The sequence below is a fragment of the Neophocaena asiaeorientalis genome, unplaced genomic scaffold (assembly GCF_003031525.2).
Source record: "Neophocaena asiaeorientalis asiaeorientalis breed wild unplaced genomic scaffold, Neophocaena_asiaeorientalis_V1.1 scaffold308, whole genome shotgun sequence".
In the NCBI taxonomy this organism is placed as follows: Eukaryota; Metazoa; Chordata; class Mammalia; order Artiodactyla; family Phocoenidae; genus Neophocaena; species Neophocaena asiaeorientalis.
In genome coordinates, this window is record NW_020172768.1 from 5,025,220 (window position 1) to 5,043,463 (window position 18,244).

Genomic DNA, 18,244 nt, shown 5'->3' on the forward strand with positions numbered 1-18,244 from the left:
GGGATAGAATGAACAGAACCCAGCTTTATAGCCAGAAAAATCTGGGCTTTCCTTCTGCCACCCCACTTCATGCTGTGTGGCATTGGATAAATCATACAACCAAGCCCAGGCTCACTTTCTTCCCTTGTAAACCATCTGTCCTCCTTAGAGGGTTGTCATGAGGGCCAGATAACACAACGCCTGTAAAAGCACTTGGGAGAAGAAAATGTTGGAGATCGATAATCATTGTTATCAACGTTTGACTCATCCTCTTATGTACAGGACTGAATATTTCTTCCATTGATGTCAGAACAAAAACATTGAACAAAGCAAAGACCCAGGGCTGCATTTCTGCTCTGGAGTCCCCTGTGTTACAGCATCCGTGTTGGGCTTTCCAGTGTGTAGACTGAAACCAAACAAAACAAAACAAAAAAGAAGAAGAAAAAGCAGCAGCAAATACTGCTTGGTTTTGCATTTTCCCTTCTGTTTTCTGATTAGAGTCTCTACGTCCTGTGAGTGCAGAGAGAACCTCAAAAGACTGTGCTCTCTGCGGATAAGCACACAACCCGATGTTTATCAGCACTTATCTCCTGCAAACTCACTCTCTGGAGGCTTCAAAGACAGGGGAGATCTCTCAGCCTTGTTCTGAGGAGGGCCAAGCTCCTGCAGGGCTTCGGCTGCAGGTGTGGTCCCAGAGCCCTTGCTCCATCTTTCGGAACATGGCGCTTTTGTTCCTCCTCGTGCAAAAGAAGGAAGCAGAAGGTTTACCCAATGTTCAGGGATGGGTACTGGGGTAGAGTGAGCTGTGGAAGAAAAGGAGTATTTTGAAACAAGCTCTGAAAGGCTGAAAAAGTAGGTGAAGCTGGGGAGGGGAAAGCAGCCTAGCCCCCCACCTTCCCTCCACCCCACCCGCCCACCCAGTCCTTAATCTGCCAAACAACCCATCGCACCTTCCAAAGGTGTTTGAACTCCCTTCATTTGCTCCCAGCTCACCTTCCCACACCTCCTTGAGGGCACCCACTGCTCTCAATGCAGAGCAGTTGTCAGCCCAGTGGGACCCTGGGAGGGAGGGAGGGAGGGAACGGGGTGGGGGGAGAGGGGGGAGCCAGCGTTTTATTAGGCTGTTGAATTTGATTTATTAGGGGGGAAAAAAATCCTTCGCTCGCTTGCCACACAGGTTATTCTCAAAGTGAAAACTCTATTTTACTTTGAAAAAAAAAATGGTGAAAGTGCCTACAGTTATGAATGGAGCTCTTTGTTACCTTCCAGATCGACAAGACAGACTGTTTGGTTCATGTCTGTGAACTAGCAAAGAAGTGCGGGGGCCTGGGAGACAGATGTGGCCTTAATTGCATGGAAATATTAGAAGATCTTTAAGCCGTTTTGACAGGATTTTCCTCCTGCCGCAAGAGCAAAGGGCCACGTCTGAGCTGCATCAGGTCTGGCCAGACCCTCTGGCTACGCCTCGTGTCCCCACGTGTGCGGGACACATGGGTCTTGATTCACGTGCTCTGGTGTTAGAGGGAAACAGAGGCCTCCTGGCCATCAACTTCTAGGTATGGCTGTGCTCCATGAGTGCAGAAAGTAATCTCCCAAGAAACCCTCTGACCCAAAGTGGGAAGGGCAGCTGTATATTGAAATAACTACTCGGGATATGTGTACACACGTGTACAGGGAGGGTGGTGATCGGATGGTCTCTATCGGAAAGGTATGCTCGGAAAGCTCTCGAGGGACCCACGGGGGGTCTGAAAGAGTAAATCTGCGATCACAACAAATAACGGTATCTAAAGACAACATCTTTCCTATCTTTTCCCCTTGGCGCTTACATTTGGTGTTTATAGAAGGACTGGCCCATTGGGAGTCCTGACATTAAGCCAGAGAAATCCTTGAACACTGTTGGGTTGTCAAAGACCAAGACCCCATGAATGTGGTCAACCTGATTTCCTGTCAGCCGGCCTGACCATGGGCCCACCATGCTTTTTCCCCCTCCTCTTCCCCTAATCATCCCAGTTAGTTTTCTGTGTGCTTAGAGGATGCATTAAAAAACAAAAAAGTGCCTCTATTAAAAACAATTAAGAGGATTTATCTGCTGGGAGGGAAGGGGAAACCCCTCTAAAACTGTAGCGGTCTCTTTGGAATATAAGAGTGAATATTTTAGATTAACTCTTTCTCAATGAGCTCAGACCATCAAATGTTGACAGGTAGGACCTGGAGTGGACCCATGCCGTAGGGGCCTCCCTTCAGAGGCTTAGGTGATCTGAGGCACCCTAATGGCAGGGTCACCTCTTAGAGGTGAGTTGGGGTAGAGTGTGGTATGGTTGCTTAGTTGATGCTGGGCCTGGGAAGGATGGGGACAGGGTGGCCAGAAAGGAGGGGAGAGAAGGTGCAGCGGCAAAGATCCTGTTTGCATGCAAATGTTGATGTTGTGGGAAGAAGGGTTCCCAGGCAGAGCTGGCACCCAGAGCCCTGGGCTGCGCCCATCAGAGTTGCCAGTCTCCTAAGGTCTAAGCATTCCAGAAGCACCCGTGATGTGTCGCGGGGCCAAGAGTGCGCAGGCTGAAGCTCTGGTTTAAAGCACAGTCGCCATGCACTGGGACTTGGGCTCTGGGGCTGAGCAGCCTGCCAGGATGCAGGGAATCTTACTGTGGGGTCCTCCCACCGTGCCTCCAGGTCACTCACCATCCGGGTGTTGTTCGAAGGCCCGTGAGAGCCACAACCTTTTTCTAAAGGGAGATGGTGTCCTTCCAAATCCCTTAGGAAGAAGCCCCCAGAGGTCGGGGCGCTGTGTCTAGGCCCCCTTCTCCCTGCTCTGTGCTCTTTAGATACGGGATGCAATGTTTCCGTGAGGTCCCAGCTGAATATTTGTGACCAGGAAAGTCCCTGCCGTACATTTGTTGACAGGCAATAGAGTGTTAACACCCTCCCCTCCCCTCATTCCTGCTCAGTTCACTGCTCTCCCCTCCTCTGAAATCCCCCTGCCTTGGCAGTTGTCTTCTGTCTACTTCACGCCCTGCCTCTTTCTCGGGAGGCACTGCTCAGCTGCTTTATCGCTTTCGGAGATGCTACACCAGGGTATCTGGGAAAGCCATCGGCCCGGATTGTTACATGAGCTCACGGTAGCATTAAAAGGCAGCGCCTTACGCTTTCCAGAGTTCTTTTGCAGACCTCGCTCTTCTTTAATTTGGTCCTCACAACATACCGTAATTCCTACCGTATTTAATTCAGATGTTCCCCCATCTCCCTCTCCCAGCATCACCTCCTCCGCCCTGGGCACAGTCAGTGATTGCACAGCAGACTTGGAGAGGCTGCTCACTTCTCAGGGGACCCTCTATTCACAAAATCGCTCGCAGGAATTTACTTCACTACGCAGACACAGCCAGATCAGCAGGAGGGAAAGTTTCTACAAATCTCCTAATTCCATTGCAATCAACAAATGCTATTAAAACTCTCTGATGTCATTTTCCACAGACACATTCTTGACTTTTTATCACAGTGCCTGGAGCAAGGCACATGTCCAACCAATATGAATGAATGCCTCAGAGAAGGAATGCTTTTTGTGACAAATATGTCTCACGGTCCCATAATGAGACAGGACGTGTTCAAGAAATATCCAAAGTGACCGTCACACATTTTGAGTAGCACGTAGACCGGCCACCAAGCACGAGTGTCTAGAGCCCACGCTGGTTAACGTGGCAATCCCTAGCACATGTGGCTCTTTCAATTTAAATTAACTAAAATTTAAAAATTCAGGTCCTCGGTCACACGGGCCACATTTCGAATGCTTGTAGCCACCAGGACTAGTGCCTTCTGCGTTGCATGGTGCAGACTGGAGAACGTTTCCTATCGAAGAAAGTTCTACTGGACAGCACTGGTCTGAAGGACCAAATTCAAGAGTTCCGTTTCTTTCTGTGTAAAAGGATCACAGGTTTATGTAAACAGTTTTTGTGTCTTAATTCCGAGTTTATCACAAGACTGAGGTTGAAGAGTATACAAACCCTCGTTCCTCCTTTCCACAATCTCTAACACTTTTTCAAGTCGTTCAGGCTGGGAGACCTGAAACCTTTCTTGGTTTGGGATTAGAGAGAGCAAGGTGACGACGGGTTCCAAGAAGCGCGGGGTTGGGAAGGTTGACATTGTTGGCTTTGGTCTTCTCGTGAAAATCACCAAGGCCTACAGAACGTGGGAGATCCCAACCATGAAGAAACCCAAGCAGAAGTAGCAGCATGAGAATTGGCAGTCATCAACAGTGGATCCTGAAGTAAAGGGAACCAAGCAGGGAAAGGAGCTGAGAGGCTTTTTGATGAGGTTTTGGACACCTCCTCATGGCTTCCCCACCTAGGAGAGCGGTTTCCCATTTCCCATAAGTTTTTGGAACGTCAAGGATTAAGCCTTACTGCCATCGTGACTCCTGTCCTTGGGACAGACAGACAGGTGTGGCTTCTACGCGGCAAGGCCGGTCCCTCCAGAAGCTTCCAAGAGTCGAACACTAAGTACCCTTTATAGAGAAAGTAACCGAATCAGTCCCAAGTCCCTAGGAACTGTCAGGGGGCTTCAGCTGGGTTTTCTGCTCAACCAGCTTTACTGAGAGTGGCAAAGAAAATACCTCCATGTAATCCCACTGAGATGTTTTCATTGGAAGCCCTTGGCAGGACTTGTTCACAAAATATCTGCTTTTCCTTATAGATGGATGCCGAGAGACAGGAGGCCCAATGCCAGAATGCCTAGGCTTGGCACTCAAGTCAAACGAGTATGAAGGCCAACCCAGTGGGTGACTGCTTTGAGGGTGGCTGCCAACCGAGAGACCAGCTGTGTACCAGAGGCAGAGTTTGAGCTCCAAGAGGAGCAATGCCTGGCTTCTTGTGTGGAGACCAGGCTGTCCTCGGTTCCCCTTACCTCTTCCCTGGAAGGGGGAGGGCAAGGAGCTGAGGCACACCGCAATCTCTGAGTTACCATAGATGGGGCAGCCCCATAGCGCATCAGACAAACCAGGATAATTTTGAGAGTGAAAGGAGGCATTATTAAGCATTTTCTGGCACAAAAGGCATCAGTTGGGACCATCGCAGGCAAATGAGGCTATAGGATCGATCTGCTAATCGATGATAGGACTGAAGCACTGGCTCAGAACTGGCTCTCACCTAGTTCAGTCTTTTGTGTTTTGGTAAAGAAATAGGCCCGGAGAGATGAAGTGCTTTTCCTATCTTAAAACCCGTGGATTAGAATAAGAAGGTTAAGCTTAAGGAGTGCTTTACTGTGTGACAGGCATGAGTTAGCATGCTAATATCATCATCACTATTTTACCAAAAAGGAAACTGTGGCACAGAGAGATGAAAGAATTTGCCTAAAGTCACAGAACTAACAAGAGGTACCAGAAGCAACATCTCTAAGGGGCCAGCACTGTGCCGTGCAGAGCAAGGGCACAGTGGGGAGCCCTTCGCCTCACCCCATCCTCACATTAACCCTTTGCAGTGGGTTCCGTCATTGTGCCCATTTTAGGGATGAGGAAACCAAGGTATTCGTAAGTGTTAATAACGTCTGTGGAAAACCACAAAGAAAATCCATCCGTGCGGGATTTACTTTCTGGAGAGACAGAGCATCAACCTGTGAAAAACTACAGTATCCAGAGGGAGTTAAATACAAATAAAAGCAACGTGACAAGGCAGTCTAGAATAAAGTGCTGAATCAGAGATGAGATGGAAAGTACTACAGACTTCAGCAGAGTGAGAGGTTACTGCGGTGAGCTGCAGGGTGGCAAAGCTTCCTGGAAGACGTGGTGGAACTCCAGGTGTTCTAGAATGTCCCTTCCACCCACCTCAGGCTCTACTTCCTCCAGGAGGCCAACCCCCAAGGCCCTCACTCACAGCCCTCCCATCCCCCCCACATAAGTCCCCTACATAAGTCAACCTTCTCCCCAGATTGAGCACCTTGGGGCGCATTTATCTTTGCATCCCCTGTACTGAATGCCTGACATGTAGAAGGTCCTCCATAAAGGTTTGGTGAAAAGCTGAGATTTAATGAGGCAGGGTCTATGCAGGGACATCTGGATAGAGCAAAGGGAGGAGAAAGCTGGTGTCCACATAGGTGTTTGCAGACACGCAAAGAGCAATCAGAAATCTGTATTATAGAGATGTCTACAGGCCAAGCGTGCTGGGGAGAAAGGGGTGGCAGGTCTTATATAACAAGGGGAGAAACTATTTAAAATAGGACATTAAGTCCATCAACAGAGGAACGGATAAAGAAGATGTGGTACATATACACAATGGAATATTGCTCGGCCATAAAAAGGAACGAAATTGTGCCATTTGCAGAGACGTGGATGGACCTAGAGACTGTCATACAGAGTGAAGTAACTCTGAAAGAGAAAAACAAGTATCGTATAGTATCACTTATATGTGGAATCTAGAAAAATGGTATAGGTGAACTTATTTGCAAAGCAGAAGTAGAGACACAGATGTAGAGAACAAATATATGGATATCAAGGGGGGAAGGGGGCCGTGGGATGAATTGGGAGATTGGGATTGACATATATACACTACTATGTATTATATAAAATAGATAACTAATGAGAACCTGCTGTACAGCACAGGGAACTCCACTCAGTGCTCTGTGGTGATCTAAATGGGAAGGAAATCCAAAAAAGAGGGGGTATATGTATCTGTATAGCTGATTCACTTTGCTGTACAGGAGAAACTAGCACAGCATTGTAAAGCAACTATACTCCAATAAAAATTAATTTTAAAAAATAGGACATTAAAATGCAAGAGAAGGAACAAGAAAGGGGGAAACGAACAGAAGGTACAAATGGAGTAGAGGAGCAGAGTACAGTAAACCCAGGAGGTGGGCAGAGACGGGGCCAGGGTGGCTGAGCCAGCCCAGAAGACGGACCTCTGTGGGCACCTCCCCTGGTCACTCCCATCCTTGTGTTCCTGCAGCAATCTGGTAACCATATGCCGTGGGGCCACAGAAGAACTAAACACCTTGGCTAGAATAGCTCATCCAGATGTGAAAGTTGGAAATCCTGCACACTCAGGACTAGCTGGGCCTGAGGTCACCCAGCGTGGCTCCTTGGGCATGAATCATGGAAAGGAAACAGCTATTAAGCACTGGGAAATGGATTCGGGATCCTTTTTGCCCAACGCCCTGGAGAAAGTGAAGTCAAACGGAGTCACTCGTGCTGGGCCCCGGGTGTCCATCAAGGTGAAGTGGACTCTCCCCTCTCCCTGGCCAGGGCCAGCAGGGCTCACAGATATGGACACCCTGCTTCTTGAGGCTGGTTTTGCTTTTGCCCCCCTGCCAGGATGCTCCCTGGGTGTAGCTGGAAGAATAGATCGAAGGGCCCCTACGTGCTTGTTTCCTGCCGGGCTTCCTGTGATTATGAGGGCACCCGTTGCCACGGAAACCATCACATGAGGAAATCAGCAGATAAGATCACAGCTTCTAGGAAAAGGACCTCGAGTGCTTTTTTGGTGGGGGGGTGCGGAGTAGTCAGTGGCTTCGTGTTTAAATTTGAACAAGAAACGGTCACTGGGTGCGGCGGGTTAAAAAAATGGACAAGCCTGTGTGCAAGGCTTAATGTCTCGTGGCCGAGAGTGAGCCAGAGGTCTGGCTGGCAGCAGAGGTGCTGGCGGGAGAGGGATGCTCTCGGTGTTTCCCATCATGCTCTGGGGTTCTTATCCGTCAAAAAAATTTGTTGCACACCTGCTAGGTGCCAGGAACTGTGCAAGCTGCTGGATGCGGACAGTGACTAAGATTGACGTGGTCCCTCTCTTTGGGCTGCTTCTAGCAGCAAAACTGGTCTTTGAGACAAAGGATGGGAAAGTTCCCAGGACCCGTGGCCTTGGAGAAGCACCCAAGGATACATGCCATCTACATTTCCTCCCTTCCCAGACGCTTGCAAAAGATGTCAGAAGGCGTCATCAAGACTGGTAGACCAATGTCTGCTTCCCCTGGGGGAGCCCATCGTTTCAGACCTGAACTGCCTCCACCCCCTTCCTCCCTTCGTCACTCTCTTGTCACCACAGACCAGACTGAACTCGTCTTGGTCCAGCTAGCAGGCCAGAGCCATAAAGACCAAGCCCCAAGGGAAACTCTTAGAGCCCCCCACTCCCCAGTATCAGGAACTGCATCCCATCCCCCCGCGATGGGGGAAATTCAGACTCTGTGAGGACGCAGTGCGGCCCCTCCCCACCAGGATGCTTCTTCCAAGCTTTCAGCTCTCCGTGATCAGGGCAGTGCGGCCATTCATCATCGTCAAAGAGCATTAAACGTTCAGTAGAAGACGGTTAGAGTTTGCCAGGAACCAAGAGGTTAGGTAATTTGCCCAAAGTTGCACAGCCAGTAAAGCCCTCCATTGACCCAGCTGGCAGCCTGTGCCTTTTATTGGAATGGATTTTACAACGGCACCCTACGGAGTGAAGAGAGCGGAGAAGTGGGTTTGCTTCCTTTGTACCCTCTGTCTTTGACCCCTCCCGCAGCAGACGTGCTCGGGGACCCTCTGGGGGACAAGGCGGCTCCCAGCCCATCTCACGCCCCCACTTCCGCAATCGGAAAAGCAGGGCAAGGAAAACATTCTGATGTATAACCACTCATGTGGTGCCACGGGGGCACCAGGGCACCAACTCCTGGTCTTGGAGCAGAGTCCCAGAGGACCCGCGGTGCCAGTCTTCGAACCTTTAGTCCTCATCATCCCGGGGCAGAGAAGGGCAGGAGGGGGCTCAGAGCAACAGCACTGAGCCACCAGTGTGGAAGCATCCTGTATTTTTAATGACTGGTACAGCCACTGCTGTGCAACCGGGCAGAAGACAGTCCCAGTGCAAGGGACGAGCAGTGAAATCCATTGGGAACTACGGCTGGTCCGGTATCCAGGACGGCCGCCTTGCCCACCTGCTTCTCCCCATGGCGTCTGGGGGTGTGTTTTGATGGTTGACAGTTCTCTCTTCATCATCACCCCTTTGCACCTGGCAGGGCTTTACTTAACCCTTCCAGCCAATCAGAACTGGCAGGAGAATACGGACTTGATTTCACAGAAGAGAACATCTAAGCTTGCCAACCACAGCGAGGCCTCACATCCCACCCTCTTGCCACCCTGTCCCTTGGGAACCTCGGGGTCCACCTCTGTGGTCAGGTCACTCCTTATTATTAGAGAGGGGCTTGGTCCCCGGAGTGTCAAATGTAGCAAGTTATACACAGCAGATCATGGCTGGCCTTTTCACACTCCCCATCGTCATTGAGAGAAAGCAGCTTGAAGAGTGGTCAGCCCCATTGTAAAGAAACAGAAAGGGCAACACACTGTAAAACGTTCCCTTCTTGGAGCTCAGACTAACCTTCTATCTGCCTTCCTGTTAGTATCCACATTCAGCACTTTTCTTCTTTTCAGCATTAAAGTCATCCTCTGTGGGAGGAGAATGTAACTTTGATCTTTAGAGATCCCTTTAAATGTGGTTAGGGTCAAAAAAGTGACTGTGAAAACTCAATGTCAACAGGCAAAGGTAAATACCCATGGGAGACGTGGAGAAGCATCTAATGGGAGACGGTGATTAACAGGGGCCTCCAGCTCTGGATTCTGTTACATGGCCATCTTTATGGAACGCCAAGACCCTCTCCTCTGAACTCATTTAGGCTCATTCCCTTAATTTATTAAACTCCATTAAATAAAATACTTTCATCTGCAAAGGATTCCAATTCCATCTTCTAGGGGCTTGGCTGGCTGCCTTTCTCTGGGCGGGCCACAGCAGAAGCCCCCACCCCCACCCCCCACCCCAGTTAGAGAAGTTCTAAGTGACCAGGAGTGGGCACGGAGGCCTGGGGGCGGGGCAGGGATGAGGTTAGAAATTTCAATAAGCTACTTTAGAAATCAGCCAAACACTCTGAGTTTCCAGGGCCAATTTGGCTGTGCGGCAGAGCCCAGGATAGGATTAGACAGAGTTAGCAAACGGGGAACAGTTTGGGGGGAAGAGTATAAGCTTTGCAGTCAGGCTACGGGTTGGAGAGTCACTAGTTCAGGTTTCTTTACAGTAATATGAGACTCCTAACTCACATCCTAAAAGGCTAAATGAGGTGATGGTTGTGAAAGTTCCTTGAAAGCGTCATGTTATCACATTATACTTGCTCTGTTTGTTCCTTCTAATTTAAAAAGTGGTCCCTGCTTGTTGTTTGTTTTCTCACTGTTGTTTGTCTGGGGTAATTCCCCTACATGGTTATCAGAGGAGTCAGGCCTTATGGCTGAGTCTGACCCTCCCTCACTGTACGAACCTGGAGAGGTTAGGCTTTGGGCCTCCGCTTCCCCACGGAGTCTGTCCTGGTGCTGACTGCTGTCAGCCCCTGCCAGTTACCATAGTGAGAAGGTTACTCACACAATCCTCCTCTACCTCCTTTGAATATGGATCTCTTGTTGCTGATCAAAGTGATAGGAGATGCTCCAGTCGCTACATGAGAAATCACCCCCAAATCTAGTGGCACAAAACAATTATTATGCTTATGAGTTCTGTCAACCTTCGTTGAAGGTTCCTCACTCCCAGGCCTGGAGGCTGATGCTGGCTGGTGGCTGGTGGCCTCAGTTGCTCTGTGTGTGGACCTCTCCATGTAGTTTCTCTGCTCGGGCTGGTGTGGGCTTCTTCACAGGATGGTGGCTGGTTTCCAAGGGCTAGAGGCCCAAGAGAGAACGAGAAGCAGGTGGAAGTCGTAATGCGTCTGTCACCTGCCCTTGGAAGTCCTGCAAGGCCGCTTCTGCCACCTTCCACTTTCTGAGGCGTCATAAAGTCTCCTCTGGGTTCAAGGGGAGGGAAATAGACGCAGCCTCTCGGTGGGGAGTGGCAAAGATTGGAAATACTGATGTGGCTGTTTTGGGTCAAAGGCACCCTTCCCGACCTGAGCAGGGTACCTGCGCTGCTCTGTGCGGAAGAGCTTTCAGTTAAAGTTGGGTGATGGATCAATGTTTCCACTTTCTTCCGTAGCCAACTTTGCAGAACATTTACCTCCTCTTCCCCTTGACACCTGCCCTCTGTGGGATGGGAATAACGGGCAATATCTGGGCACAGGGCTGGCAATTAGAAGGGAGGGAGAGGCCAAAGGTTTGAGCAAACTCACAGGAGCCATCTCTCCTGACACTTCAGATGAGAATGTGCTGACCAAACCCCCAGCACACACACACACACACACACACACACACACACACTGCTGCAGAGCCTGCTGGTTTCCCCAAACAGAGAAGACAGAGGACTTTGCTCCCTAGAATCCTGTCTGCATTTTGTATGCTCTCTGGCTGCCAGGAGAAGGGACTTCACGTCATTATGCAAAGAATGTAATACAAAGCCACAGCTCGTGGGCTCCCTGCGGTGACCCAGGGATGAGCTTTCCAGAGGCCTGGTCTGGGAGTCGTGGACCCACTGAGCAGGGGCAGAGGCAGGGAACTCAGTTTGGTCGCTTTTGACATCTTTTTCACTTGCTCCAGCAGAGTCCCTGAGCCACCGAGAGCTGTCCTTACAAGTTTCGGGGCAGGACAGGGGAGAGGAGGGGAAGGAAACAACGTAGGGTCAGTTCTTCTCAGGCCCCTCTTTTGGGTCATTCCCTGTGCTAGAAATAAATACTCAGCCTAATTGTAAGAATCAGGAAAGGGTGGGGGAAATTTGGGTCTTTTCCCTCTCTAACTCCATTTGGCCCATCACCGTGGCCCGTGTGTGTCCTTGCTGCACGTGGACGACGGCAGACATTTCTTCCATGCACTCCTGCAGAGAATGGGGAGATCCTCACGGCACCCTCTCCAGCATTTTCCCTCTCTGCCTGCGTCTCTGCTAAGGTCTTTGGAGATGCAGTTATTGGCTCACCACTGATGTCAGCCCGGCCATCACGTGGCCATGCTCTGACCACATCCCCCATCACTCAACTGACGTGAGCATGGAAAATATCCTTTGCTTAATCTAAGGGAAACAAATGGTGGAAGACACATCTGCTGGTATTTTTAAAAAAAAAAAAAGGAAAAGAGAGGGGAAAAAAAGTATATATGGCAAATTCCAAACTAAGGGAAGTTTATTTATTAGTGAATTCACAGTTATGCATGTGGCATTCTTCTGATATTTACTACATGCCTGATGTAGGAACAGCAGGATGAGTGGGTGCTGGCCACCTCCTCCCCTCATTTGCAGGATTATTTCAGTGCCTTATCTGTGCCTCCTAGAGGCCTGAATTCAGAAGCTAGAAAGAGAGAGAGGGCTGAAGCTGCAATGGAGCAATCTGATGGTTTGCAAGGAGGAGAAACATAGATTAGGAAGTAGGTTCTCTTTTCTAGAACCCCGTGGAATCTGCATTTCAAATCCAACTATTATCTTCAAACCCGCTCATTTTGAACCTTGGGCAACCTTGGTTACTTTTAAGTAACCAACACAGTTGAGAAGAAGGAATCTCTCAGGCTTTATCTGTCTCCCCTCGCCCTGCCCCCATCTCCAACCCAAAGGGTCTCAAGGCATCTCTCAGCACCGTGCTTCTTTTAAAAAAAACTTTTTTTGTTGTTGTTTTGTGTTTGTTTTGGTGTTTGCTGTGTCCTAAGAACTTTAGGCTCTCGATTTAGGGAGTTCACTTACCTCGTTTTATATTTATTCAAAATCTGCCAGATTAGGTACTGTTATCATCACCGTTCTACAGGTGAGGAAATGAAGTTTGTAAAGTATAAATTGCACTAGGTGGTGCATTGATGACTAACTGATGGAACTTGGACCAGAACTCAAATCTTTCTGACTCCAAAGATTGTGCTCTGTGTACATCTCAACAGACATAAAGAGTTACCCTCAAAGAAGTTAGTCTAACTGGGAGGTGGATGGTAATGGTTAAGTGCCCAGACAGCAGATCTGAATTTGAATCCCAGGTCACACTCACTTACTTCGTCACCTGAGCTAGTGAGTTCACTTCTCTGAATAGCCATTTCCTTATCTGAAAACTAGAGGTGATAACAGTACATCCCTCGTAGAATTGCAGGGAGGATTAAATTAGATCGCTCAGGGAAACTGGATTTGCACTAAATAAATGCTATGATAATTGTCTGCTACTTTGACCTGTTTTCTACAATGATGACAGGGATGTATTGTAAGTGATGTGTTAAAGGCACCTTAACACAAATTGGGTAAGAAGCACCAAGACTAGTGCCCTCTGGCCGTGTCCATCTGCTGGCTCCCTGGGCCAGCAGGGCATCCTGGGAAGGAAAGCTGACACAGTTTGGTCAGCATTTCTACGGCCAGTATGACTATCCGCTTAGCTCGGAAATCAAGCTGCCATTCCCAGTAGTTGCCCTTGCCTGAGTGCTCTGGTAAACGGGTCAAGTGGGATACTGTTGTGCTGGACCACTTCCCTGCTTGGAGTCAAGGGGCCCTGTGCCTCCCTCTGGGTCTAGGTCTCAGTGGCTGAGAGACCAGAGCCTGTCCTAAGTGACAGGCCTTTCCTTCCCAGCACTCAGCAGAGCAAAGGGATGTGCTTCGCAGAATCCAGTTACTAAGCAAGTCAGGGCTGGCTTCCCAGGGACAGCGACAAGGGCCGAGAGAGACCCCAGACTGAGCCCCACACGGGATTAGGGCCACGCCCTCTGTCCTTCCTACCGAAGTCAGTTTCCCTGCCACGCGCTCTGCAGCAACCCGGACTCAGCAAGGCTTTAAAGGATCATTTGACTTCCTCTGAATGAAGGGATCAGTGTCAGGTCCAAAGTCAAAAGGAGAAGTGAAGGAACCCAGCCACCCTGAGAAGAGTGTGTGAACGTTTATGCTGACGCTCTCTCTGTCTTCAGCCCATCATCCTGGAGGTAACCACTCAGCAACCGTCCCTCAGTATAAAGGTCTTGAGCCCCAACTGTGTACTCATTCCCATAAAGAGTTTTAAGTACAAGTAAGAGTTTCATGTTGAAACTTTTATAAGTTTTAAGAATTTAAGTAAAAGTAAACAGCTTCTAAGACATAGCGAAGTGTGTAACAAGCTACGGGCATGTTGCTGATCCGACGGCCAGTTCAACAGCTCCTCAGCTGGGCAAAGCAGCTCCTTGGTGCTGACGCCCCCATCAACTTACCCCCAGGGACTTCCGGGACCTCCAGTGGGGACAAGATTCTGTCACACAAGTACGATGGCCACACTCACCTCACGCCGTGCTCCTGTCAGCCTCTTCCTGCCCCACACCCGTCTTCCTACAATGCGCCGCTGCCCCAAAATTAGCTTGGAAAAGGCTCGCCACTGCCCATTGGGAACATGCCGTGGGCTTGGTCTCGGGACACCCCCAAAGCTCCAGCCTTGCCTGGCAAAACGCCGTTGTTTCCTTTCAGAGCCAGTGTGAATCTTCTCCCCAGCTCTCACGCTTCACCAGGATCCCAAAGCAGCTTGTTTGGGGCCTGGTCTCCCCAAATCTACGACTCCCACTTAATGGTCCTCATCTCCTTCCCCTGCTCGTGTTAGGTTTTCTGATCCAGTCCAGGAGGCCAGACAAGGAACTGTTCTCTTGCATCTTCTCTCTCCCCAGCTTCTCCCAGCCACCAATTCTTTTCTCCACCACGTGACGAAATTTTTTAAGAAAGCCTTTTCCCTATCAATGGCTGCAAACAGAAAAGTGTGTGTGTGTGTGTGTGTGTGTGTGTGTGTGTGTGTGTGTGTGTGTGTGTGTACACGTGCATGTTTACCCAAGCAGTAGTCTCACTTGACCTTTCAAAGCTCAAATGAGTCACAGGGCATTATTATCAGGGAAGGTTTCATGGAGGAAGGAAGATTTCATTTACCTACAAAATGGGAAGAATTGGATGTGTGTCCGGAGCAGGGGGCAAAGAAAGGATGCTCCCAGCGCATGGGCTTACAAAGTCTAAGACACAGGAGGGCACTTGAAGGCCTGTTTAGTGGAGCAGTGGAAACAGCGAGCCTGGGGCAGGAGGTGCAGCCTGGACGTCGTGAACGGGGAACGTGGATGGTGGGCCGCCGGGGCGAAGCTGAGTTCTTGGAAAACAGGCAGATGAGAATAGATTTGCGATGGATGAAACCGAGGATGCTCTCAGAGGGATCTGAGCCGGGGTTGTGGCTGATGACGGTATTTACAGCTTTCAAGGGAGCTGGATCTGGCGGGGGAACGTGCAGGGTGGGCTGGGTGAGGGACTGGGTGCTCGCTCACAGAGGGAAGAGTCTGAAAAACACAGCAGAGGGATCCGAGGACAGGACTGGACAGAAAGGGGAAGGAGAGGTGTTCTGGAGTAAACCAGGGTCCTCTCCTCCTGTGACGTGGCCCCTTGACTGGAGTTTCCTTTGATTGTGAACTGAAGGAAACTTTTTCCCAAAATGAGTTCAAACCGGTTTTGTACCATTTACCACACTGCACTTTGTTCTGTAAAGTATTTTTTCTCATCTACTTAAGAAGTCTCTCCTTGGTCAGCCTCCAGAAATCCCAGCTTGGTCTTATCTGGCCTCTGTTGCAATCTCTTTGCTGTGAACCCTGGTTTCGCCATCTGCTTGGTCCCTCTGACTTGACTACCCTGCTTCTCTGCTCCCTGACCTGCCATCTCTGGGGATAATGATGGTAGTGAACTTTGCCCGAGTATCACTATCCCCGGTCCTGCCTCCCAGGCCTCCTGGCCTCGGTTATTCCATCATCCTCTGCCCCAACCCAGAGGAAAGGAGATGGAAGAAATACTTTAATTGGAAACGCCAAGATTTGTGCATGGTCAAGCAAGCATGTCAGCCGCTCTCCACGGTGGAAGATGATACCTGATTCCTTAGGTGTAGTCTGTTTTTATAACAGAACTGGTGACCGTTCATCCGTCACCAAAAGGGCATTTATGGGTCCTAGTTGGTAATGCATCTCCGCTCCTAGTGTAGAACCCCAGGAAGTTCATGGGCTCAGATTCAGGCCTCTGGAAGATGACAGTGACTTTTCAAGTTGACTTTTCAACTTGGAACCACTGTGTGCCTGGAGGACAGTTCAGATCCCCGGTTTGGGGTGTGGAGCCAGCGCGGATCCCTAATTGAAATGGACGATGGATATCGTAACCAACAGACAAATGGTTCCAAAAAGCACAACTTTCCTCTGAGTATGACACAGGGCAGCAGGTGGAAAGTGAAGGAGCCCAGTAGATTTAGGTCTGAATCAAGGGACCCGCCCTGTCCTTTCCACACTGCGCAGGCAGCTCAGCTTTGAAACCGCCGTCTCCGGCCACGTCTATACTCTGCAAAGCCTTCTGGTGTAGGAGCAGACTTCCCGGACTATGTTCCAGTTATTCTTTCCTGATCCCAGCCGGAAACAGCTGCAGAAGAGCCTCTTCCTTTGAAGTATGGCTGTCCTCCTGCTGGGGTTGAGAACAGCCGTGGGAGAAAGGGCGACACTTAGCTGGTAGAGCAGATTGTAATTTTATAGGTATGGGAGCGGGGGCTAAAGTAAAGGTGCCATGGTAGGGTTGCCATAGCAAAATACCACCGACAGTGTGGCTCAGGCAACAGAAATGTATTTTCTCACAGCTCTGAAAGCCGGAAATCCAAAATGGGGTGCTGGTGGGTCCTGAGGCCTCTTCTTGGCTTGCAGATAAGCTGCCCCCTTGCTGCTTCCCCACATGGTGGTCCCTCTGTGCCCATCACCCCTGGTGTCTCTCCATGTTTCCAAATATCCTCCTCTTATAAGGACATCAGTCATATTGGATTAGGACCTACCCAAAAGGCCTCATTTCAACTTAAGCATCTCTTTAAAAATCTTATCTCGAAATACAGTCAGATTCTGAGGAACTGGGGTTAGGGTTTCAACATATGAATTTTAAGGGAACAACTCAGACCATAGCAGGTGGCCTAAGAGAATCTTTACTTGAAGCTAATAACCATCAAAGCTAACTTTCCTGGGTGTCACTCTGTACCAGAGACTGTGCTAGACATTTCTCCTGTAATATTACATCATCACCTCTCCACGATTACAGATTGTATAATTATACTTAGATTATATTGATTATAATTAATTCTAGATGGTGAATTACTACCTTTTCTGAAACGTGGTCAACTTAATTTGGTGGAATTGTGTGATCTAGTGACGATCACACCCCAGTCCACGACCTGGGTCGCTGTGATCTGCCATGAGCTGGATGATGAGGGAATCTCATTACCCTGCTTTGGTTGGTAGACCTCCGGAAAGTGTGATGCTGCTGCCTTTCTTTGTCCGCCGTCTCCACCTGTCCTGGCAGGTGACGGGACAGTAGGCATGGGAAGATCAGCCCTGACTCCTCCATCCACATAGCTGGGATTCCGCCCTCTTTCCTGGGCAGGCTGAATCCTCACATTTAGGGCTGGAAACTGTCATCTGAAGGTATCAGGCAGGAAAGGATGAAGGAGCACTGTGTCCCGGGGAGGCAGGCAGCCTCCCATCTGCATCTCAGATGTGTAAGATGCCCCAGCACATCCTAGAGCGCCTCTAAGCAGACAAGCTAGACACCTGTACCTAGGTCTTCTCATTCAATCACCTATCAACTCTGAAAAAGCTATTCTTATTCCTGTTTGCAGAGAAGAAAACTGAAACTGGAGGGGACCACAACCCTGGGCCTCACCTTTCTTCCCTGGTGTGACCTTGAGCCACATACTTAACCTCTTCGGGTGGGTCTCACTGGCCTCACCTGTAAAAGAAATGTCCCCACTCCTATGCCCCATAGCTTGACTGCTTCCCCAGCTAGTAAGGGGCACTTCTGTTTATCCCGAGAGAGCCCAGGGTTCAAGCACCACCCCAACCCACGCATGTGCTCTGTGTGACCATTCTTCCTGGCCTTCCGCTCCCCACACTCCTTTCTGGGAGTCCCAGCCTATAGACCCAACAGATGGACACACTCCCGGGGGTCTGCATCCCCGCTCCACTCCCCAGACTGCCTCATCACCCAGGGTACCCTGCAGAGAACCCATCAAGCTTGCGCAACTGGGCAGCCATGGGCCAGCCCGCCAGTTCCCAGGGAGGGTAGGTGGGGAGTGGTGCTGGCTGAAGAGTGACGCCGGGCTTCTGTCTCCTCTCTGCCCTCCAGGAGGCTCTGTCGGTGGTGAGCGACGACCAGTCCCTCTTCGACTCCGCCTACGGACCGGCGGCCCATCTCCCCAAGGCCGACATGACCGCCTCCGGGAGTCCCGACTACGGCCAGCCCCACAAGATCAACCCCCTCCCCCCGCAGCAGGAGTGGATGAATCAGCCCGTGAGGGTCAGTGTCAAGCGGGAGTACGACCACATGAACGGGTCCAGGTAAGCCCGCCAGGCCTGTGCTGCCCAGGGTCGGGGCCGGGGGAGGCTGGGCCCCCTCCCCACCCCACC

At 50.1% G+C, this 18,244-nt stretch overlaps 1 protein-coding gene across 3 annotated transcripts in view; it reads left to right on the forward strand.

Annotated features, from left to right (window-relative positions):
• The window catches only part of FLI1 (Fli-1 proto-oncogene, ETS transcription factor), a 115,443-nt gene that overhangs the window by 45,562 nt on the left and 51,637 nt on the right, over window positions 1-18,244 (forward strand). For 2 of the 3 annotated variants that reach the window (XM_024740706.1, XM_024740707.1), the window contains exon 2: window positions 17,964-18,175. In XM_024740706.1, the coding sequence (XP_024596474.1) occupies window positions 17,964-18,175 (212 nt within the window). Of the gene's footprint in view, window positions 1-17,441; window positions 17,548-17,963; window positions 18,176-18,244 lie in introns of those variants that run through there. The other variant, XM_024740708.1, reaches the window with a different exon arrangement.